Source organism: Molossus molossus, unplaced genomic scaffold, assembly GCF_014108415.1.
Source record: "Molossus molossus isolate mMolMol1 unplaced genomic scaffold, mMolMol1.p scaffold_m16_p_12, whole genome shotgun sequence".
NCBI lineage: Eukaryota > Metazoa > Chordata > Mammalia > Chiroptera > Molossidae > Molossus > Molossus molossus.
In genome coordinates, this window is record NW_023425347.1 from 23130021 (window position 1) to 23154493 (window position 24473).

At 39.0% G+C, this 24473-nt stretch overlaps 2 protein-coding genes across 8 annotated transcripts in view; one reads left to right on the top strand and one right to left on the bottom strand.

Moving 5' to 3' along the window:
- DEK (DEK proto-oncogene) overlaps positions 1–11273 on the top strand; it is a 35790-nt gene extending 24517 nt beyond the window's left edge. For 4 of the 7 annotated variants that reach the window (XM_036255855.1, XM_036255853.1, XM_036255856.1 and 1 more), the window contains 4 exons: positions 4293–4428; positions 4749–4897; positions 9185–9253; positions 9712–11273. In XM_036255855.1, the coding sequence (XP_036111748.1) occupies positions 4293–4428; positions 4749–4897; positions 9185–9253; positions 9712–9723 (366 nt within the window). In that variant the 3' untranslated portion in view covers positions 9724–11273. Of the gene's footprint in view, positions 1–4292; positions 4429–4748; positions 4898–5966; positions 6090–9184; positions 9254–9711 lie in introns of those variants that run through there. The other 3 variants (XM_036255850.1, XM_036255852.1, XM_036255851.1) reach the window with 3 other exon arrangements.
- A 551-nt stretch (positions 11274–11824) lies between these two features.
- KDM1B (lysine demethylase 1B) overlaps positions 11825–24473 on the bottom strand; it is a 49115-nt gene continuing 36466 nt past the window's right edge. The window contains exons 18-22 of the mRNA XM_036256114.1: positions 21996–22112; positions 21202–21327; positions 20218–20340; positions 18604–18756; positions 11825–13714 (exon numbers count right to left, since the gene is read on the bottom strand). Coding sequence (XP_036112007.1) covers positions 13631–13714; positions 18604–18756; positions 20218–20340; positions 21202–21327; positions 21996–22112 — 603 coding nt within the window. The 3' untranslated portion in view covers positions 11825–13630. The remainder of the gene's footprint in view (positions 13715–18603; positions 18757–20217; positions 20341–21201; positions 21328–21995; positions 22113–24473) is intronic.

Genomic DNA, 24473 nt, shown 5'->3' on the forward strand with positions numbered 1-24473 from the left:
CTATATTTTAATAAAAATGTGTACATTAAATATTTTCTCTATTGCTTTATATGTATTTATGTATTTAATTCTCACAAAAAATTCATCAAATCTACATTGCTTATAAGGCATCATTTTAATGTAAGATGTACCCTGATATCAGAGATAAAAAATGTGAAAAAAGGATGTTAAGTGTAGCCTAGTCTGGTATTACCTTCGTTTTATAGATGAGGAAACAGGCACAGGGAATGGTGATTTGCCTGAGAATGAAGAATTAGTCAGTGGTAGAGTCAGTACTTGAACCAGGAGTTTTGGCTCTAAAACCTGTATTCTTATTCATTGTTTCACTATCCTTCCATAAAGTAGGTATAAATGAATTATAGGCCAAGTACTGTGGGACTATGGATTAATCAAATTGGTGGTGTTTGAAAGATTTAGGGAAGTGATTGATTGTTAAGTTGGATTTGAACCATGAATGAGATTTTCGAGTATAGGAGGAAAAATGAAAGTAGTGAAGATTTGAAAGTTCATGCAAATTTTAAGTGGGCATGGTTTAACTTTCCTTCTCAGCTCTCCCAGGGCCTCTTTCCATTACCTCCAAAATTTCAGATTACCCATGTTTGCCTTACCTGTCAAAATTCTCAATAGTTACCTATACCTCCTAAACCTAATAACTTATCTTCAGGGCATCTGGTGTGATTTTTTTTTAACACCTGCAAGATCAAAGCACACAATCACAATGTGAGATAGTTATTTGATTGTCTCTATGCTCAAGATGAAACCTTTAGGTACACATATCTACATAATTTAGTTATTTTACTCTGTAGCTTTTACTGTTTTCCATGCCAACATTTATCTGTCTAAAAAGGATAATGAATTCATACCTTTAATTTGTCACAGAATAATTTATAACTGAAATTCAGTGTAAATAATGATTTGTTGCCCTGGCCAGTTTGGCACAGTCATTAGAGCATCGGTCTGCGGACCAATGAGTCTTGGGTTTGATTCCAGTCAAGGGCATGTACCTCATTTTCGGTTTGTCCCCAGCCCTGGTTGGGTCATGCAGAAGGCAACCGGTTAGTTGTGGCTCTGTCACATCGATGTTTCTCTCTATCTCCCTCTCCCTCTCCCTCCCTCCCACTCTATCTGATGATAAATAGAAAAGTATTCTTGGGTGAGGAATAAAAAATAACTTGTTTTTGTTTTTTATACTCACCTGAGGACATTTTTCCATTTTTTGTTCAGATAGAGTGGGAGGGAGAGAAAGAGAGAAACATCGACGTGAAAGGGACACATCGAGTGATTGCTACTCGCATGACCCAGCCAGGGCCAAGGGACAAACTGCAACCGAGGTATGTGCCCTTAGCGGTAACTGAACCCGGGTCTCTCTGGACCACGGGCCGATGCTCTAACCACTGAGCCAAACCAGCCAGGGCTAACAATTTGTTATAACAGGGATTCAGATGTTGGTGGGTCCAGTCGTATCTATCAGAATGTAATGAAATAAATATGTTGTATCTTGGTTAGTTAACACAAGTGTCATTGAGTCTGTTTTTTATTCTATGTACTATTCTATATATCTGCTTTGCTTTTAAAGAAAACATAAACTTCAAGTTATTGGAGGAAACTACATTTGCATAATGAAAGAATTTTTTTACAAAAGGAAGCACTTATAGTAATAGTTAATATTAAATGTTTTCTATGTGTTGAGCACCATTAAAAGTTTTTTGTGTTTTTTTTAAATCCTCACCCAAGGATATTTTTCTATTTATCTCAGGTAGAGCAGGAGGGAAGGAGAGCGAGAGAGAGAAACATTGATGTGAGAGAGATCTACTGGTTGCCTCCCACACAACCCGGACCAGGGCCAGGGCCAGGGCCAGGGCCCGGGCCCCACCCTCAACCGAGGTATGTGCCCTTGACCAGAATCAAACCCGCGGCTCTTTGGTCCGTGGGCTGATGCTCTAACCACTGAGCAAAACTGGCCAGGGCAAAAGTTCTTTTAAGTATTAATACATTTACTGTCCATAAAACCATAATTATTACTATTTCCCTTGTTTTGTAAATGAGGAAAGTAGGACCCGGAGATGTGCTGGGGCTCAAATTTGAAACAAGGAAGCTTGCACCCAGAGCCCACACTCTCATCTATTATTCTTTATAGTGCTTATAACAGTATTTTTGCAGTCTTTTTGTTAATAGGAATAGACTAATTGTCCATTTAAAACACTGTAGAATACTGTTCCTTAGAGATGGTGATGTTAAATATAGAAAGAAGCATAGTTTCAATTATGTGTTTGTGCCACAGTAATATTTTATGGAGATGGCTTGATTTTCCTTTATCACTGCAAATTTCAAACTACTCCCAGCTTGCAGGCTTTAAAATGGTACCATGTTGTATGTGCCTTTTAAAATGTTAATGATACCCTTCCTTATACTCTGGCCTTAAAAGGCTCTGGAAATATTTTAATGATCTGATTCTAATGATCTAATTTGAATGAGGATTAAGTAATAATGTTTATAACATTGTTACCCCTTGCTCAACTTCTCCAACCCTTTCTGCAATAATTTAGTTTCTTGTAAAATAGTTGAATGTCTTACAGGTCCAGATTTTATTACCCTTTTACTAAAGAGTAATATTTAATAGTGATGATTTTATTCTATATATTCAGTGCATCAACAGAATTTATGAATTTTTAGTATTCCCTTTCAGACCCTAGTGTGGTTCTTGTGAATTAGGTGGATGCTTAATAAACTTAAAACTTAGTTTAAGTTAATCATAGAAAACTGTGATGAACCATTGATGCCTTTCCGGCAACTCTCACTATCTGGAACATCTCTGAGAATTTAGAAATAAGTAAAAATAGCCTCTAAATGGCAAAAATCCATAGTAAAGCTTATATACTTCAGTTTTAGAAGTATACTAGTCTCTTGACACCTCTTAAGAGCATTTATTTATTTTTTTATCCTCGAGGACACTTTTCCATTTTTCAGATAGAGTGGGAGGGAGGGAGAGAGACAGAGAGAGACATCCATGTGAAAGGGACACATTGAGTGGTTGCCACCCGCACAATCCAACCGAAGCCGGGAACAAACTGCAACAGAAGTACGTGCCCTTAGCGGGAAACGAACCAGGGTCTCTCTGGACCGCAGGCCGATGCTCTTAACCGCTGAGCCAAACCAGCCAGGGCTTAAGTGCATTTTTTAGTAGCGGTTAAACTAGATAGATTAGCTAGTTCCCAGCTGACAGTGTTATTTAGGTAATTCAGGGTGATACTAGGTTTGCTTAAGCAAATATGTACAGTAATGGCAGTGGAGCAAGAGTGAAGACAAACACTAATATCCAGTGAACTGCACTTAGAAATTGCCTGACCCCACATAATTTTTGGAACAGATTGTTCTATACACTTTAATTTTTCTTAAGGATAAATTCTACACATGTTTCTGTCCTTAAACAAAAGGGGGGTTGAATTGTGATGATAGAAATTGAGTGTAAAACATTAGGAGAAACATTCTATCAAAAGTGATTTGCAGTATTTTGGGTATATAAAGTTCAGATTTTAAGTTATCTTGGGATATTTGCTTATATAGAATACTTTTACCTTTGGAAATGTTAATTAAATGAAGGATTAATGTTTTCTAACTTCATAGATCTTGGTTGAGACAAAGTAACTAAACCAGTATTGTAATTTTAATCTATCCATATGTATATTCTTTGCTTTTTGTCTTATCAGTTGTGAGTTAGTATTTAAGAAAACAGGTTCTGGAGTCAAATCTATTTGAATCTCAATTTATTAGTTGTGTGGCTATGGACAAAAATAACCTCTCGGAGCTTTAGTTTCCTCATATATTCATAAATAGTTGTTGAGCAACTACTGTGCACCAAGCCCTATTTTAGGAAGAAAGGATACATCAATGAACATGATGTTAAAAAAAAAAAATCCCTGTCCTTATGGAATTTACATACGAGTTGAGAGAGACTGACCGTAAATAACAGCATTTTAATAGTACCTGTATTAGAGTTTTTCAAGATCATGTGAGGTAATGCATATAAAGTTTTCTATCGGATAGCATGGAATAAATGTGGGCATCTATTATTTTTAGTGTTTTGTTCTTGGCTTCATATGACTAGTCTTGTGTTTGCATAAAATTAAATTTATTGGGTATATTAGTTATCTCAAAAATTGATAATTAGTAATACTTTTTTATTGGTGATATTGAATATATTAATTTTCTCTAATATTGTTGAGGGGTAAAGAGGAGTAGAGAGATAATAGTTAATCTCATCAATGTATATATTTTGTTTTCCTTTGCAACAGCCACCAAAAAAGACATCTAAAAGAGAAAAACCTAAACAGAAAGCTACTTCTAAAAGTAAAAAAGCTGTAAAGAATGCTAATGTGAAAAAGGCGGATAGCAGCACCACCAAGAAGAATCAAAACAGTTCCAAAAAAGGTATGTTAGAAATGATATATTTTCAGCAACATGAAAGATACAACATATATGCTATAACACAGAAAATAGGTAAACTGAGAACAACATTGTGGAGAAAGCAGTAAGTGTATTAGTTTATTATAGTTTGTAATTTTTTAAAATTGACAAAATTTTCAATGTATGTTTTCTAGATGATTTATAGAGTGGTGATTTATAATTTTTTAAATCTAACACCCCTTTGAGAATCTGATGACTGCTTACAGAATTTTTCTCTATCTTGAATACTAATTTACTATGTAAGAAAAAAATGTATTCAAATTAATAAAATATCTTATTTTTAGAAAGTGAATCTGAGGATAGTTCAGATGATGAACCTTTAATTAAAAAGTTGAAGAAACCTCCTACAGATGAAGAGTTAAAGGAAACAGTAAAGAAATTATTGGCCAGTGCTAACTTGGAGGAAGTTACAATGAAGCAGATTTGCAAAAAGGTAATTGGACAGATGCTTAGATCACTTTGCTTTTATTTGAAAAATTCTTTTACCCATCCCTCAGTTTGAAGCCAGCTTTTTGTATGCATTCATTCATTGAACACATACTAATTCAACATGCCAGGTACTCTGTTACAGGTGCTGGGATAACCATATTAAATCAAATAAGTCAGAGCCTCTGCCCTTTGAAGTTATTTCATAAAAACAGTAGAATGTATACAGTGAATAAAGTGCTACCTTCCAAACTGCATAGGAAACCCTTCTCCTGATCTGGAAACATTTTATTGATGTATCCTTAGGTTGTTAGTTTTATAAAGCAAAATCTCATGGACTACCTCATTTTCAGTGTTACTATGGTTGTTATAGATTCATTATTTAGCTCAGACTTCTGTGATACTCTGATACTTTTCAGGAAATAAAATTATCTAGTCTTGAATATGATTCCATACCCTACCTTAATATTGGGAGATTTTAGAATCTAGTTTCTTATGGTAAAATGAAATTAAAATTTGAAATATCAAAGGTGATATATTCTATACTTTTTAAAGACATTTATCATGTTTTTATTTATTCTCAGCACACTGAGTCTCTACTACATATTAGGCCCTGGGATAGATGTAAGAGGTAGAGCTGGAGAAACTGTTACTTCACTTTAGGGGGCTTACAGTCCAGTGGAATTGAAAGACAACTGTTTTAGTAATTACAGTACAAATGTGTGAGGGCTGTGTTGGAAGAGCGCAGAAGATGCTACTATAGCTCTGTCCAACTTGAGATTGGGGGTGTAGAAATCTAGAAAAGCAACTTGAAAGAGATCTTAGAGCATTTCATTAGCTGTTCCATATAATTGAGGAACACTGACACATTCACAAAATATGACAAATAATGACTGCAAGGAATAGTAACTAGTTTAACTTGGCTGAAAACTAAGAGTTTTCCAGTTCTTAAGTGTGTCATGTTTACAGAGTTTGGTTTTCTTCCTGAAACTAATGGGGAATTAGGAGGTTGGGTAGGTTATTGAGAGCTATTTGGCAGGGGCGTGACCCAATCAAGTTTTTGTTTGTCATCCTAGACACATCAAGGACAGACCGGTGAAGAGTGAAATGAGACAAAAGAAACCCAGTTCATGACATAGTCAAAGTTACAGGGTTGCCATAATCCAAGTCAGAAATCTAGAGAGCCTGATCAAAGGTGGTGTAAGGGCTTGGATGCAGAACATAAGGGATACTTTTTGAGGAAAAGATGAGTTCTAAACATTTTGAGATGGGGTGCTTGGAACATCAAAATGGGAAAAGTTCTGAACATTGTAATTCTCCAAGTTAGAGAAACCTAGACTAAAATATTACATGAAGTTAAAACCAGAAATAAAGATAGGATGTCCCACAGAAGAAGATAAAGGGTGAGAAAAGCAAAGGGCAGAGTCCTGGAGACCATTACCATCAAAGAGTTGAGATGTAATTTCTACAGAATATAAGAAATTGTTGAGGCAGTAGTAGAGGGAAGACCAGAGAGGTGCTATGGAAGCCAAGAGGAAACATGTTCAAGGGTGGGGAGTAGTGCCAGCTAAGAAAAGGAATCGACTTATAGGGGGCAGTGGCTATGGAAAGGTAGTTACTTCACAGAAAAAAACAAACATGGCCTTTAAACAAATGAAAACATGCTTAATGTTCCCTACACTAACGAGGAAGATAGAAATTGGAATATATTTGCTTATTAGTGTGACAAAATTTATGAGGAATAATAGTTTTTATAGTTGGCAAGGATATAGGGAGATATCCTCATGCTTTAAGATATAACAGCTTGGCCCTGGCCAGTTTGGCTCAGCAGTTGGAGCGTTGGCCTGCGAACCAGAGAGTCCCAGGTTCAGTTCCCACTAGAGGCACATACCAAAAAATAAATAAATAAATGAATCATTTTTTGTTGTTAATTCTTACCCGAGGATATTTTAGGGGGGAAACAAAAAGATGTAACAGCTTTGGAGAACAATTAGGTAATATCTTAAAATTTAAATTGCAAATACCCTTTAACCTAGCAATTCCATTTCTAGGTCTCTATCCTAAAGACATAGTCACATCCGTACAAAATGATTACAATAATGTTCAGCATGTCTTAATATTGAAAAAACCAGAAACCACCTAAATACCCTTCGATAGGGAAATGATTAAACTGGTAACCATGCCCTGGCTGGTTTGTCTCAGCGATTAGAGCGTCAGCCTATGGTCCAGAGAGACTCGGGTTCAGTTCCCACTGGGGGCACGTACCTCGGTTACGGTTTGTTCCTGGCCCTGGTTGGTCGTGCGGGTGGCAGCCACTTGATGTGTCCCTTTCACGTCGGTGTTTCTCTCCCTACCTCTCGTTCTACCTGAACAAAATACCGAAAAGATGTCCTTGGAGGAGGATAAAAATAAATAAATAAATAAATAAACTGGTAACCACACCTATATTTTTTGAATACTATGTAGCAGTTGAAAGGAACATGGAAAGACTTTCCAGGTATTGTCAAGATTTTAAAACATGGAATATTACCCCATTTATGTAAATTCATAAAAGTTATATTGCCATTGATAGATTTATACATTTGTGTATAAACTCATTTTTTTTGAAGGAAGGTCTGGAAGAATACTGGTTTCCTCTGAGGGGAGAGGGATGAGGGCAGAGTAAAGGGAAACTAGTTCTGTCCCTTTGAATGGTTTTATAAGCAAATTAAAGCTTCTGACAGGAATGAAAGGACCTACTTTAGACATACTTGGGATTGCTGGGGAGGCTCTGACATTGAATAGCAAGGACTTAAAACAGGATTTGTCTTTTCCAAGTTGTTACATTTTACCCACAGCAATCTCTCCTCTCAGCCTAACCACAGAAGAGTTAGTAGTTAGACCAGTTGAGGCTTGGAGTTTTGTAGAGAATGAAAAGGAGACAAACAATTAGAGTAATGTAAATAATTGACTATATTTATAAGGATTGGCAAACTGTAGCTTGTGAGCCAAATCCACCTTACTGTTTTTGTATTGTAACTCAGCCATACCCATTCATTTAAGTACTGTCTATGGCAGCTTTCACACTACAGTGACAAAGTTTATGTGACAGAAAATGTGTCGCTGGAAATGTTGAAACCACATACTGATCTGGTCCTTTAGAAAAAAATGTACTGACCTTAAACTACACAAGAGTGAAACTGGCAGGGTGCATAATGGAGTCAGGACTAGAAGTCACTGTGAAGTCAAGCAGCAGGTATCAAGTTGATACAAGAGAGGGAAATTAGAGTAAGATTTTAGGAGTAGAGGACTCCTGAGACCAGCTGGGTCTGAGTGATTCAACTGAGGAGAGGGGATTAAGCAATGAGTGGAGGGTGAGGTAAAGTACACTGGAGTTGGTTGAATTATAAGTAGTGGGATGATAGAACAAGAAAATGAGAGTATCTCTAAAAAGTATGACAGATAACCTTAGTTAAGATCTATCTAGGTGTTTTCCTCACCCATGTTTAAGTCAACTGATATTCCCAGTTTAAAATGGATAATTTTTTATTTTTTAATTTCTTGGTGTTTTTTTTAAATATATATATATATTTTTTTTTTTTAGAGAGAGAGATAGAAACATTGATGAGAGAGAGAAACATCAATCAGCTGCCTCCTCCTGCATGTCCCCCACCAGGGATCAAGCCTGAAACCTGGGCATGTGCCTTGACCAGGAACCGAACCGGGACCTCTCAGTCCATGGGATGACACTCAATCCACTGAGCCACCCTAAGCCAGGCAATACTGAGAATTTTTGCATGCTAATTTATTTTCTGCTCTACATATAGTATTATTAACACATTGCGTACCGCATAGAAATCTCTAAGACACACGCCAGGGACCGCACGTTTCTGGGCAAACTGCACGTTAAGTTCTGAGCTGTACTCATTTGAACCAGCAGATATCCATTCCCTACCTACTTCAAGAATATAGAACTGTGTGCTGTTTTTCGAACTTCAACCCTCAGGGCAAAGAGTAACAAATACAATAATCCTATATTACCCTGAGTTTCAAAAACTGAAATAGCGAATGCAGGTGCAAACCCTAGTTAACCCGTGCACAGTCCGCAATGTTTGGGCAGGAAAACACGAGTTAACTCGTGAGCGGTCAAAAATGTGTTAAAACTACTCATTTGCAATGAAATTCTCTATAGTGAACTACTGTACTGTTAGAACATACATGCAGCTGTTTGTACATGACATACATTTCTATTTAAAGATAGAGCATTATTGGATTTTTAAAACTATTTTTAACATAGTTTTTCCTTTCACCACAGGTATATGAAAATTATCCTGCTTATGATTTAACTGAAAGAAAAGGTTTCATAAAAACAACTGTTAAAGAGGTAAATATAGCCACTGTTTCTAATTTTGATCATTTTGGACATGAGATAAAAGAAATGTTTCTCACATTTTGCATATTTTTCAAACTATGTGAATAAATATCACATTTGATCCTCACATTTCCTCAAAATAGATGGGGGAAGATATTTCCATTTTAGAGGTTAAAAATAAAGCCTGCCACATTACTGACAAAACCTGATCTCAGATGAGGGAGAGATGCTGACTCCCAGTCTACTGGGCATCTCAGAGGCACTCACACCACTACTTGAGCACGTTTCTGTCCACCAGTCAAAGGCAGGAGAAAATCAACAGTAGCTATAGTTTATGTTGATCCCAACTGATTTCCCAATGTCGCAATAGTAAAATAAAGTTTAAATGTGAAATAAGATTTTATGGCTTATGTGTACCTAATATACTGTATGTTGGGTATGGGAAAGTAATGTTTCTTTTTTCATTACAGCTAATTTCTTGAGATAGAGGACAGAGACAGCTGACTTGTTCCATGGATCTAAAGATCTGATTTATACCATTATACCAGCAAAGAATGTATTTCCTTTTCTAAATCCTTGCAAGCATTGTGTTGTAGAATTTATTGCTGACTTTTTTATCTTGAGTGTTAACGTGAATTTGAGTTTGCCATTTTAAATTGCATTTCTATGCAGTTTTTAGTTTAAAATTTTGCATGGCAGTAATTGTTCCTTGCTTTTATAGTTGTATTTTGTACATTTTGGGTTTCTTTATATAAGATCATAGATTCTTGAACTGTTGTAGTTTTTAGTGCAGTTAATTAGCTTGTTTAAGACATACTTTTAATTGGGTAGAACAGAAACTATTATAAACTGGCATTTATACATGCAGAGACCAGTGCAGTGTTTAGTATATGCGTTATTTTGAATACAACACATCTGTCATTGTAAAAACTCAGCGGCAGTGTGTTCATCATGTTAAGAATATACAAGCTTCAGCTGTCCAGATGACTACATTGGAACTTTTCTCCTGCATGTATAGATATGTCAGTTTGTCAGCATGACAAAAGTGACAGATGTTATTTTTGTATTTTCAAAAACATATTTGTTGTATATAAAGTTTTTTTTATTTCTTTTGTGCAGATCGATTTTTAAACCCATATAGGTAGGTATCTTTACAGTTATAAACTGAAATGTCAGTGTTCAGCCAGATGGTATCACAGAGCAGTGAAAGTCAGAATTCAGTGAAGAAAACACTGAAGGACACGGACAGATAGTTCTCTGCTTTGCCTTGAAAGTGTCATCAGTTTGTAGTTTTAGTGTCAACTCAGCAGCCATTGTCTATGGATACATTTTATATTAAGGACAGGCCAAAGTCAACACATCAGAACTTTAAAAATTTAGGGAAGAGTGGGATTATGTACAAGAACATTTGGCTTATAATAAATGACTGATTTTTATTAACTGCTTTTGCCCATATAAAATACTGGTATTTACAGGAAACCTGGACCTTTACAATTAGGACAAAAAGTACTAGGTGTAGTGCCAGAAGAAGATAATGTAGGCAGTATTGGGTATCTCTGACAAAGTATTTCTCAAAAATGATAAGACTTATTTTTAACATTAAAGAAATTTAATGTATTTGTGGAATTAGAGGCTGTTGGGTTTTAAATTTTGACTAATCAGGATTCTAGGTGATTCAACATATGGACCACCCCTGAATGAAACGAATTTGTCTTTTAAATGGATGGTCTTAATCAGTTTATTAAATAACCTCTGAATTTAAAACATGCTGCTTATGAGAGAATTAGGCCTTTGATAAACCAATTGAGTGTTTAAAATAAAAATATATTTGCATCATAGAACAGAAATATGTAAAAATGTTGACTGTTAGTTAACAGGTATTTTCACAGTTTTGACCTATTTCTTGATCAAGTTAAGACATTAGAAAAAGGTACACTTAAACCAATGGGATAAACTATATGAGAGCTACAAATTGTCCTTTGGTTTTAAATATTTAATTTGTTCCTATAAACTTTGTCAATAAAAGTAATAAACAGTGCCTTTGTCTCTTGCATTTGATGTCTTGTCTTGGAGAACTTTATAGCATTTCCCTTCTCGATGAGGATTTCAGATCATGGGTTTTTAAATGTATTTAGCCCTTGAGACAAGTAATGAGGATATTTTTAAAATACATACGTTTACTGTACTTTTCCTTTGTTTGTAGCATAGGTTTTAAGCACATACAGAGTAAAGTAAAAATTTACTGTGAACCGTTTCAAACATAAACTATTTGGCATGTATCACTTAAATTATAGCCTATATAATTTAGAATGTTCTTCAGCGATGACTACTTTCACTTTGAGTAAGTACACTGCAAAGAAATTGCCAGGCAAAACTAGAAGTGATTCACAAAACTAGGTTGATCATGGTCAACAACTGTTTACTTTATGACCCATTTAATTGAAAGGGGACACAGAGTAATGTCTATGACCTAAAAGGTCTAAAGAGGGTTCGGAGGTGAAGGGATTGAGTTGATGGGTGTGCAAGTTTGTGATGGAAGATATAACTATTTAGTAAGTGTATTTTCATCACTGCAATGCAGAGTATTTGAAAAACAAGTAGTTTTTATTAAGCTGTTTTACACAACCAGCTGTTCACAATCTGCAGTCAAAACATATATTCACAGCTACTCAATTACAAAATCTTCAGGACAATCATAACATCTTCAAAGTAACTCAAGATTTAAAGGAAAAGTACAGTGGTTCCTTAAAGAACAAAATGTCAGATGTAGACACTTGAGACAAAAAAATGAGGTGTTTTTTTTTCAATACACATTTATCGTACTTTATTAAGTAGGTTTTTCCTCTGTTTGTAGCACAAGTGCCCAGAGACAATAATTTACTGTGAACCATTTCAAACGTAAAATATTTTGCATTTATCACTTAACACATGCTATTCTTTAAACGTTTTAATACATAACACTTTAAAGCAGAACACTCCCCAATTAGTACCAGTAATTCTCATCAGATAAGCAAAATATCAACATTTCCCTGTGTTAACACTGAAACTAATATACTCTTTTTTCATGTGTACCACACTTTGATGGGGAGGGAGGTATGTCTAAGTTCACCAAACATTCTTTGCATATGATACTTTGTATTTATGAGCTGACTAAATTTTAAAAATACCTAATATTTTGAAAAATGGCTTTAAAGTCATTTTGCATCCCCCTTGTATTTGAGTCTTTTAAAGCAGACCAATATAACTGAAAAACTTGTTCAGACTTTAAAACAAAAGAACTTAAGTTATCCATGTTTTTACCTGTAAACAAATTTCCTGGCAAGATGAGCATCCTGAAGACCCTGAAACCAATGTCTACTTTAAATGACATTTTTTGGTCATGAGTGAAAAAAGGAAAAAGGAAGTATTTGCCATGTTCTCAGGCTTTTACAATATGGCTTATAAAATATGTAATACTTGCCAGGATATCATCACATTTTTCTACAGTTTTCCAGTGGGCCTGCCTATGGAATACTGAAAACACAATTCTGTAAAAAAGAGGCTTTTATTAAATTATTCTGACAAGATATTTTTGCTAGTAGTTGCCCAAATTAAGGCTATTTAAAGTGTGCCATCTGCCCAAATGGCTCAAAGAAAAATAGCCCTATAGTCTGTGTCCACAATATGAAGACCACACTATCTCTACCCCATCTTCAATGATACAAACCTGTACTGTTTTGAGAACTAAAAATTTTGCTCTTTTGCCAATGAGTACACAAATTCAAAATGTTTTATCATAAAAGATACCTGAATTTAAATTTCTTTTGGAAAACCCAATGGGAAGTATAATAGAAAATAGTCTAGAAGCTTCATTTACTTTTGACTAAAGAGTTTGTGCTATATCCAAAAAGGAAAGATTTCTATCTAAATTTTAGGTAAAAGCTCAATATTGGTGCTATACAAAAATCTTAAGGCTCATTGGCAAAGATAGTGATAAACTGTCACAGAAGGAAAATAACATGGCTCTTTTTTTACGATTTCTGCTTGATTGGCTTCGATTTTCAGTGTGTGAAAATTGATCAGCTAAACAAAGTCAAAATTTAAGGGAATCTCCAACCATGGAAGAATCATATCCAACGTCTTAATTTAAGGTTATATTCTACTTTATTCTGAAATCCAGAAGATTTAGCACTAGACTTGTGGGAAATGCAATTAAATATAAGTGCTTATAAATTGGCTCTTAGGGCTAATGCTTTCAGAGTGATGATGGGTTTACATCATCAAACCACCTTAGAAACATTTCAATTTTGTCATCCGGTTTTGTTGTTTGATTTTATGAAAGTGAGGTTAACATGTTTCAAACCTTCCCACTTAGGGTACAGAAGAAAGCTGGGTTTAGACAACTTATACTTAAAATGCTGCAATCTTGCTTGCTTCTCGAACACCGCTCAAATATGCCCCTGTAACAGTTTGTGGAAAATGTCTGTTTGTTGCCTGTAAAAAATAATTGCATAATTTGAGATCATGCATAAGGAATTCAGGTGATAATCAAAAGTAATCCAAACATATGCTTTCTCTGCTCCTCCTAGAGTAAAGACCAGTGCCCCTCCTGTGTGCTCATGCTAACAGGACTCACCCATCATAGCCCTTAACCTTTCCTGGTTATCTTCCATGCTTTGCCAAGTGCCTTCCATCTACAGTATAGTCAGCACTCCTATGAAGCACTGTTTGGCATTCAATAAGATATTTATACATGCCAAGTACTGGAATTAAGTACAATGAATAAGATAGAGTGCCTCTCATAAGAGAAGTAATCTAGCTGTTAAGTCAGCGATTAATGACACAAGCACAGAAAGTGAATCATTTCATCCAACGTTGGTGTTTTTCTGGATAGGTAGAACAAAAGGATAGTGTTGAGGTACTCAAAGGATAGACCAGTTTAGCAGGAAGAGAAAAGTCAAAAGGGTTGAGGCCTGTCAGTGGGACAGCCTCACTTTAAAGGACCAAACCCAGAACGGAAAGTAGGCTGGGATGTAGCTATGGGAAAGGAGCTGAAACGGAGTGAGTGGGTCCCAGAAAACAGTGCACAGTGAGAAACAGGCGAAGCTCCTGGTGAACTACTCTAGGGTACATGTTACCGTCACCTAAATTGATGGCTGGGGTGGAAGGGATGTGACATGGAACCCGGAAGTGAAAAACGTCAATAAATGGAAGGATCTGGTCAGCAGGAATACAGTTACTAATAGGAGAGAGCGACCATGATAAAAACCAAAAAGAAACCGGTTTTATAAAGGTAACAACTGCCCTGGCTGGTGTGGTTCAGCAGTTAAGAGCGTCGGCCTGCGGACCAGAGTCCCGGGTTCGGTTCCCACTAAGGGCATGTACCTTGGTTGTAGTTTGTCCCTGGCCCTGCTTGGGGTCCAGTAGGTGGCAACTACTCGATGTGTCTCTCACATCAATGTTTCTCTTCCTCCCTCTCTCCCTTCTGCTCTATCTGAAGATAAATGCAAAAATGACCTCTGGTGAGAATAAAAAAAAGGTGACAACTATCAAAGCCTTTAAAGGAAAGCAAAAAAGTTCTACACCTTGCTCATGGCCTAGGGCACCTCAGCCCGATGCAGCCATCTCTTGGAAGCAGCTGGCCCTACACCACGTTCCTACAAAGCTGGCTCTTCACAGGCCAAAGAGTAATCAAGGTTCACTGGTTTTTAAATCATGGTCTTCTGTGATCATTTAAAAATCATGAAGAGAAAATATAGAAACACAAACTCCATTTTAGATAAAACTAGAAGACCTCGCTAATTCCAAACTATAACATACAAAGTATGAAAGCAGAGGAAAGAGTACTGAGAATTCACTTTACTCTGATAAGTTTAGGGGCCAGGGCAGGATGGGGCGACAACAAAAGCAAGCTAATTCACCCCAAAGAATCCTTTAAAAATCAGGAACCATGAGGCAGAGGTTGGGTGTGGGTGAAAACCAAATGAAAGGTTATGAAAGACATTTTGGTCCCTCCTCCCCAGATTTTCCCACTCCCACCTGCTTGCCCCCACCCTGGGGTCTGACGGAGAGGGCAGGGGTAAGGTGCCAAACAAAATGGGGATTAAGTCTTCATGACTAAAGCTTCCGGCTCCTGGGTCCCAGAATGCCAAGGGCTGAGCCTTCACCATACACATGCAAATGAGAGAAACTGCACGTTCCCACAGAAAACAGCCATAGGTACTGATCCGGGGATTTAACCTCCAGTTGATGAGCTTGCTAGAGCTCTCAACTGGCTTTTAAAAAATGACTCAAAGCCCTGGCCCATGTGGCTCGGTTGGGCACTGTCCTGTGCCCCAAAAGGTTACTGGTTCTATTCCTGGTCGGGGCACTTGCCTGGGTTTTGGGCTTGACCCCTGGTATTATGAGGCGCCCAGGACGCAGCTGACTGATGTTTCACTTTCACATCTGTTCCTCTCTCTTCCTCTCCCCCTCCTCTCTAAAAGTCCATTAAAAATCTTCTAAAAAGTGACTCAAAAAATGTTACAAATAAAAATGCCTCACTCAAATCTGAGCAATCAAGGAAGGGCTATTTGGACATGTGAGAAGCACCAGCTAAAGGAGATAAAACAGGAACTCTGAGGAGTCATGCAAGGAACAAAGCACAAAGCAAGAAGAGGAAGCTACAAAAAGGGATAATCTGAGAACAATAAAGTGCTCATAAAGTAAAGGCCAAAATTTTAAGTCAGTATAAAGGTTGGATGATGAATTTCCCCACCACAAAAGTAGAATAAAAAAGGAGATGAATAACAGCAAAGAAAAGAAACTTCTATAAGAGTTCCAATACATGTAACAGGATCAGAAATAAGGAGCAGAATAATCAGAAGTAAAATCTAAGGCTGAAGGACATGAGTTTCTAGATGCAAAGAATCAGAAAAAGGCATAGAACCCTGGCCGGTTTGGCTCAGCAGTTAGGTTAGAGCATCGGTCTGCGGTCTAGAGAGACCCGGGTTCAGTTCCCGCTAAGGGCACGTATCTCAGTTGCAGTTTGTCCCCGGCTCTGGTTGGGTCATGCGGGTGGCAACCACTTGATGTGTCCCTTTCACGTCGATGTTTCTCTCTCTCTCTCCCTCTCCACTCTATCTGAACAAAAAAATGGAAAAATGTGCTTGGGTGAGGATAAAAAAAAAAAAGAAAAAGGCATAGAAAGGGTTGGAAATCAAAACAGCAGAATCTTTCTCAGCAGAAGTAAATCAAGAAAGAAGAAAGGCCACTTTGCACGCATTAGGATGGCTATTACCAAAACACCAAGTGTTGCTGAGGACGTGAGGAAACTGAACCCTTGTGCCCTGTTGGTGGGAATGTAAAATAGTTGCCGTGGGAAACAGAGTAGTGATTTCCTTAAAAACTTAAACGTAGAATTACTGTGTGATCCAGCAATGCCTTGTGGGTAAATACCCGAAAGAACTGAAAGGTTCTTGAACACCCCTGTTCACAGCACCCTTGTTCACAAAAGCCAAAAGGTGGCAGCAACTTGTGTCCATGACAGATTCATGGGAAAACAAAATGTGATATATGTATATAACGGATTATTTCATCTTAAAAAGGAAGGGCATTCTGACAGTCTAAAACACAGATGAACCTTGCCTGGCTGATTTGGTTCAGCGGTTAGAGCATCGCCTGAGGACCAGAGAGTCATGGGTTCAATTCTGGTCAAGGGCACGTACCTCGGTTGTGGTTCGGTCCCCGGCCCTGGTCAGGGTTGTGCAGAAGGCAACCAGTCTGTGTGTGTCTCTCACATTGATGTTTCTCTCTCTCCCCCACCCACTCTATAAAAACAAACAATAATAACACAGATGACCTTGAGGACAGTATGCTAAGTGAAATAAGCCAGTCACAAAAGGACAAATACGGTATGATTCCACTTATATGATGATGTACCTAGAACAAATCCAGAGACAGACAGTGGTAGCGCCAGGGGCCATGGGGAGGGGAGTTGTTTACTGAGGACAAAGTTTCAGTTTTGCAGGTTGAAAAAAACTGGAGAAGGATGGTGGTGAGGGTTGTACAACTGTGAATGTATTGCCACTTAAACAGTTAAGATGGTTTTTATTATGTGTAGTTTATCACAATTTTTAAAATAAACATAAAACAAGAAGGATCTAGAGAGTCCCAAGCAAGATGAACCCCAAGAAGCCCACACCAAGACACATCATAATTAAAATACAAAAGGTTAAAGACAGAGAATTTTAAAAGCAGCAAGAAAAAAGCAGTTAGTTACCTACAAGGGAGCGCTTTTCTCAACAGAAACTTTGCAGGCCAGGAGTGGCAAGGAATATTCAAGTGATGAAAAGCAAAGACCTACAACCAAGATTATGCAACCCAGCAAAGCTATTATTTAGAATCGAAGGACATATAAAGAGCTTCCCAGACAAGAAAAAACTAAAGAAGTTCATCACCACCAAACCAGTATTGCATGAAATGTTAAAGGTCAAGAAGAAGAGGAAGAAGAGGAGGAAGGAGAAAGGTGGAGAAGGTGAAGGAGGAGGGAGGAAGAAGAAGAAAAGATAAAAATATGAATAATAAAATGGCAATAAATATATATCAACATTGAATCTAAAAAACAAAATAAACGAACAAGTAGAAAAGAAACCGACTCATAGATGCAGAGAGTATTTTGATGGTTGCCAGATAGGAGAGGGGGTTGGTGGGATGCATGAAAAAGGTAAAGGGATGAAGCACACATTGGTAGTTACAGAACAGTCATGAGGATGTAAAGTACAGCATAGGGAATATAGTCAGTAATACTCTAGTAACTATGTATGGTGTCAGATGGGTATGAGATTTATCAGGATGATCACTTATTAAGTTATGTAATGTCTAATCACTGGGGTGTGCACCTGAAACTAATATAATATTATATGTCAACTATAATTGAAAAATTACTTAAAGTTAAAAAAAAAGAATTAAGCTAATGAAAAAAGAGGTCAGTATGACTGTCCAAACAGAATGCTGTGTGAGAATGGGATCGATGAACACGGCTCAGCAGTAAGCAACGTTTACCTAGCCACATCACGAGGACGCTGACACCAACTTCATTTGAAATAACCATGCTGCGCAAAGACTACACAAGCCGAAGCTTCAACCTAATAGAAAGTCAGTAGATATGTCTACCTTGTTAAATCAGAAGACAACTAAAACATGAAGTAAATTCCAGAAGAGACAGCAGAAAGAGTTAAAAATCGTTGCTCTGGGAGTTGAGGAGGATGTTGAGAGGACACCTGCTATTTGTCACCATTAGATGACAGTGTTTGACACTGTTTTTAAGCTCTGGACATGTATCACTTTAATTAAAAGAAAGAAATCAAAATAAAAGTAATTGGGTTCAGGGTCATGATACGCACCTCGCCAGCAAAGAAGATGGTTCCCTGTATTTCTTCAGCAATGATGTCGTAGGCTTCACCGCTCCCACCTGTCTTCACAAAACTGTATGCCATCTGGATCCAGGGGTCTGTGCTCCACCGAGTGACAAAATACTTTGTGGGATCTGGAACTTCCTGTGTCAATTTGAAGCAATCATAAAACAGGACCCAAATGAATTTAGACATGCTGCCACCCCAAGCATGAACGCACAGTCCTCCCACCCAGTAGAAATGGAGTTCCTTCCTGCAGAGCTCGGGAACAGCCTTTCTTGGTATGTTCTTCCAACCCCCTATGACTCTACCCCAGATCTATGCTCCGCAGTCTCCCCCACATGGGTCTCCTCTGCCAGGCACAGTCCCCCCACCCACCTGGGGCCATCACTGCTGGCCATGAGTTTGGGCATTCCCTTCCCCACCGCCTGGCCTGTGCCAGAGGCATGGAGGGAAAGGGTCTCTGGCCAGAGGGAAGGGAAGGCTGGAGTTCTAGGATCTCAAGATGAAATTCTCAACAGGCTCCTCCACAGAAGAGCTATCCAAGAATATGTTTCACACTCACTAAATTTCGAATCATTTTGTAGGCTGGCTTCTGACAAGCACTATCATGAAAAATATTTCTATAGAAACTATGTCCTCAGTTCTGAATAATTTGAAAACAAATTTTTGGACAAAAACCCAAAACTAGCGAGTACTGTGAGATATATTCACATCATGTGAAATAAGCAACACCCCTGGATGCCTCTCCATAATTTATGTAACTTCTGAGTCATTTCACTTCTTTCAACTTCTGTTCCTTTATTTGAAAAAGACATAAGCCGCACCATTTCTACATCTCCAGAGACTGCGAGATTTAGTACATTGGCAAGTGAAAAGTACCTCGAGCTCCTGGAGAAGAGAAACTAGCTGCATATGTGGGGTACAAAAAAATTCCGGACAATGTCCCTTTAAAAGGCAAGTTGGGATGAAAGCCTGCTAGCGTTTGAGTAAACACAGAATCTGTGGGAAGTTTTGAGCCTTTTACATCTGTAGGAAAAAAAGGGGGTGTGCATGAGGTGAGGGAACAGGGAAGGAAGATAACAGTGTAAGAGGAGGGATGGGGTACTGTGATGGGTTACATTTGTGTCCCCCTAAGATTCATATGTTGAAGCCCCAAGCCCCCCTACTTTATAATGTGACTGTACTTGAGAATGAGCCTTTAGTGAGGTAATGAAGTTGAAATGAGGTCGTTAGGGTGGACCTTAATCCAGTATGACTTATAAGAGGAGACTGGGACACAGACAATACAGAGGCGCCCATGTGAGGTCACAGCAAGAAGGCAGCCATCTGTAAGCCAAGGAGAGATCCTCAAAGAAACCAAACCTGACGACACCTTGAACTTGGAGTTCTAGCTTCCAGAATGGTTAAAAATGCCTTCCACTGTTTACGCCACCCAAGCTGTGGTATTTTGCTATGGCAGCCCTAGCAAATGAATGCAGGGTCTGGGGTGGACAGTTGGCTATTGGAGGAGAGAATGTGGCTCACTGCCTTGATGCCTTCACTCTAAGTAATGACCCTGGGCTCCCCCCACTCTGAACAGCACACTAAGAGCGGGCGTCTGACCTGCTCCTTGAACAGCTCCCGGAGTGTGGCCAGGCACTGCTGCAGCACCTGCTTGTCATCCAGGTTCCGCAGGGCAGCCACCGCCTCCCCAGCAATCACCGACATCAACACGCTGTGTTTCTTCTGGACACACGAAAGGGAAAAGCAGTTTATACCTTTTACTTTGGTACAACAGTCTCTAAGTGCACAGTTCCAAAGACAGGATGTCACTCTCACAAATTACATTTCATTCTTTCCCACTGTCCCCTAGCCTTTCAACCAGCAGTCCATTTTCCTCACAGACACTCATTATTCACAGATACGTTTTACTGTTCCCTGCTGAAGAGACTCAGGAAGCAGTGTAAGCATCGAAGTGCATGTTCTCTTGGCTTTTGCCTCATAGGAATTTAAGAAGTGGAACAAGGCTGAGTAGGGAAGTCTATGGATAAAATAATGGAAAGAACTTTCTCAAATGGTAAAGAAATTTTGCCCTTGGCTCCCAATGGGACCTTTAAAGATGTTTCTTGGAATGGAGACAAGAAAGCAACAACTGGGATTCTTTGCATGACATCAGCACTACCTCTTTGTTCCCCACCAATCACTTCTACTGACGCCAAGACCCGCCCTCACCTGGGCCAATCATGTCCTACCCCTCACCGTACCATGTGGGGGCGGGGCTTGGAGAGTCCTCTTCAAGTACCACTCCTACTGTGCTGTCATGAACTCTCCCTAGGAGGAATTCTCCTATCAACCTCAAATCAGTCTCCACAAGTGACTCATTCATTTCTCAGGGAGTAGTGTTAGTACTTTGAGAAAATAAGGCAGATATTGGGGCTCCTATTCTATAGGAAAATGTCCCAGTCCAAGTATCCTCCCAGAGTATAAGCATATATCCAGAGTGTCCACAATGTCTATTCATTTCTGAGCTTGACAAGTAAATTATGACCATAGCAAATTTTAAACTGTGATAAGGGAATTCAAACCACATGTCATCAGAGACTTTACCTGGGGATCCATGTCATAGAATACAGCAAAAAGTCCCCGCTTGCTGGCACTAGGAGGAACGTGCCCGAAAAAGTCTGCCCCTTGAACTTTACTGTCCCAAAATCGATAAGGAAATTGCAAGGCAATCTGGAAGGTGGGTAAGAGAAAGATGGTTAAGAATTCCTTGAATCTAAAAAACAGCAAACTCTAAGAAGCAATCTATAGCTCTTAACTAAAACCATGTTAAAAACAAAAACAAAAAAACCTCACTACTCTCTTTCCATTCTCTTTCCATCTCCTTTCTTCTCTCCATGAGCCTCTGGCCATTTATGTCCCTCACTCCCGCACTCCCAGTGACAACCTCTAAGCTCATCTAAAATGCAAAACACTCCTGAGACAAGGTCCTGAAGCGTATGTCCATAAGATAAGTCCTGACTCCTCACAGGTCTGCCAGTATCTGCGGCAGTGCTGGCTGATTCTGCTGGAAGAGATTTTAAAGGCAGAGCAGGTAAGACAATCTCCTCATTGGGCCAATTAATGGAGGGTCAACATGGAGAGCAGAAAAAGAAAAAATTGCTTATTTATATACCAAGTTCAAATTTTGAATACCAAGATTCATTCTCCTAAAGTTAAATTCACTGACCTCAGCCAGCTCTCCTCATATTTTCATAACATCCTTTTGCATTCTGCAGGAAACATTATTCAAATGGGAAGGAGAGCTTCAGATTTTACCCACTACTTCTCAATATCAGAAGGAACTCCTCCTGTCATCTGACACTAGTCCCGTCGTTCCTGGGCTTAAGTAATCCAGTCACCTTTTCAATGATGCCTGCACCTAAGCTGTTGATAGCCTTCATCTTCTTGTCTGACAGCGGTGGGTTAAACTGAATGGCACCTTTCTGCAGTAAGGCCAGTGGAACAGTGACCAACACCTGTGGGAAATAATTAACAGTTCAAACACCAGCAGCAACTGACCCTAATACCACTACAACTCAGTGGGTGCATTTCCAGGGAAATCTCAATGCCTAAAGAACATTCCTCTCTACTGCTAGTCACGGGACAGCCGACACCCACATCGCCATATCCGTCAAGCAAGGGCTGCCGTGTGCAGGGCAGGCTGTTTGCTGCAAGGGGTGCACGGCTGAGCAGAGTGGCATCCACACGGGGAACGTGCAGAAAGGACTTGTTGATTTACAATAACCCCAGGTTAAGAGGAGTCAACAGATCCCAATCCTGAAAAGCAGTGCTGTGGGAAGAAATGTACGTCAGTATGGAGCCAGGAGAACTAGACTTGTGTATCATTCCTGACACTTTCTAATGTGTGGTCAAGGTAATACCTGCCCTACTAGCCTCAGAGGTTTGGGGTAATACTTAAAACAAAAACCCTGACAATATACATCAATATGCTTCATGCATGGTAAAGCACATCACAAACACTAAGGACTACTATAATCATGTAAAACCACATGACATTTTTTAAAAGGAGGAAGCAATTTATTGCAGGGTCTCAAATAGCTTAAAAAATCTTTTAGTCAACAGGTGAAGTGACAGATGCTTACAGAGCCTTCAAGAATGACTCTCAAAGTCATATCACAAAACCAGGCCATCTAAGAAACTTGCTATCTCTCCACACAATCAGAAAATTCCTGGCTCCAGAACCATGTTCCCATTGCATAATCAGGAGCCATGACTACTGCTACCAGAACCATGCCACTGATAGAACCTGCACCAGCAAAATGGGTTCCTCATGCCCCACCTCTGAACTCCCTTGCAGTTAGTGAGTGACGGGACCCTCAGCAGTCTCTGCTGTAGGAGAACCAACACCCTGACCATTACATTTGTCAGCAGATGGCTCTGGCCAGTTTGGCAGTTGAGCGTCGGCCTGTGGACCAGAGTCCCGGGTTCGGTTCCCGCTAGGGGCACATACCACACATACACAAATACATTTGTCAGCAGATGCAGCAGAAGTGAAGTAAGAGCCAGACTACACCTTGCAAATCATGCAGGTGCATCTGAGTGACTGAACTGTTTCTTATTTAGAGACTCAGATGCAGAGGAGTCTGGGAAAGCATGCCTGCGTGCGTGTGCGTGCCTGTAGATGATGGCTTCCTTTCCGTCATCTACAGTGCAAAAAAATGGAAATAAGGGAGTGGAATGAAGCTGAATGCCAAGCCATATATCTACCATGCATGGCCTTCATCAACAATTTAGTGTATTTGCCTTGAACCCCAAACTCCACGATCACAGGAAGTTCAGAGTTCTTCCTGGGATTCTGTGGCTGTTTTCTGCCACACAAAAAATTAGAAAAATTTAAAAGTAAAAAAACATAATCTAGCCTCAATCTGGCTATAGAAAATATCTCCCGTGTAACCAAAAAACAGAAGAAAAACTACTCTTTTTGATATATAAATAAAAGCTACAAGAATATAAGATCTAGAGGTATTCTTAACAATAAAAAAAAGCTTTCAAAAGTACATAAATTTAGTAAACCAGTAGGCACAAGATACAAACATACCCTAGTAAAGAACTAAAGCCAGATCTAAGTGGAAGCAGCCTAGAATGAATTACAGTTTGTCGAATGTTTATCGATGCGTCATGTTGGGTTGGAAATCTCTCACTTACAAACTGGGGAAACTTCCAAGTCAAACCATGTGATGTGTGCTGACAACCATAAAATAAAAATATTTGCTTTCAATATTCAGAGCAGGCTTTGCAGTGCCCTAATATCTCTGAAGAGCCAGAATACAAAGAGCAAATGTGCCGGGTCAGGGTCAGCAGAGGGTGACCCAGCAGGGTGAGTCTAACTAGCATGTTAGCCTGGATGTCAAAAGGCCGAGTTACAAAAGACCAGAGGTTGAGCCATTGGCTGACGTACAAGCTTAAAAAGAGGAATTACAAAAAAAAAAAAATTACCACTAGGAAGAACTTGACAGATTAGCCGGATTCTCTCTCTCGGGGATCACAGATAAGGACACTGTTGCCCAGTGGCTCCCCACTCTGGCTGCATGCTGTGATCACTTGGGGAGCATTACAAACAGGACCAGACCCATTCAATGAGAATCCCTGCGGGGTGAGGTTTTGCAGCCTTTCTTGCAAAGCATCTTCCGGGTGATTGTAATGTGCAGCCAGGACTGAGAACCACTGTCAGTCCTAAGTCCACAGTACCACCACTAACTTCCCAGCTAGTTAAGGGCAGGATAATATGAGGACCCATCCCCTGGACTCATGTGCTATATCCTGTCTTTCCATTTGGCATGCATCCTTTATTTCTGTATGAATATCAAGGACTGTGA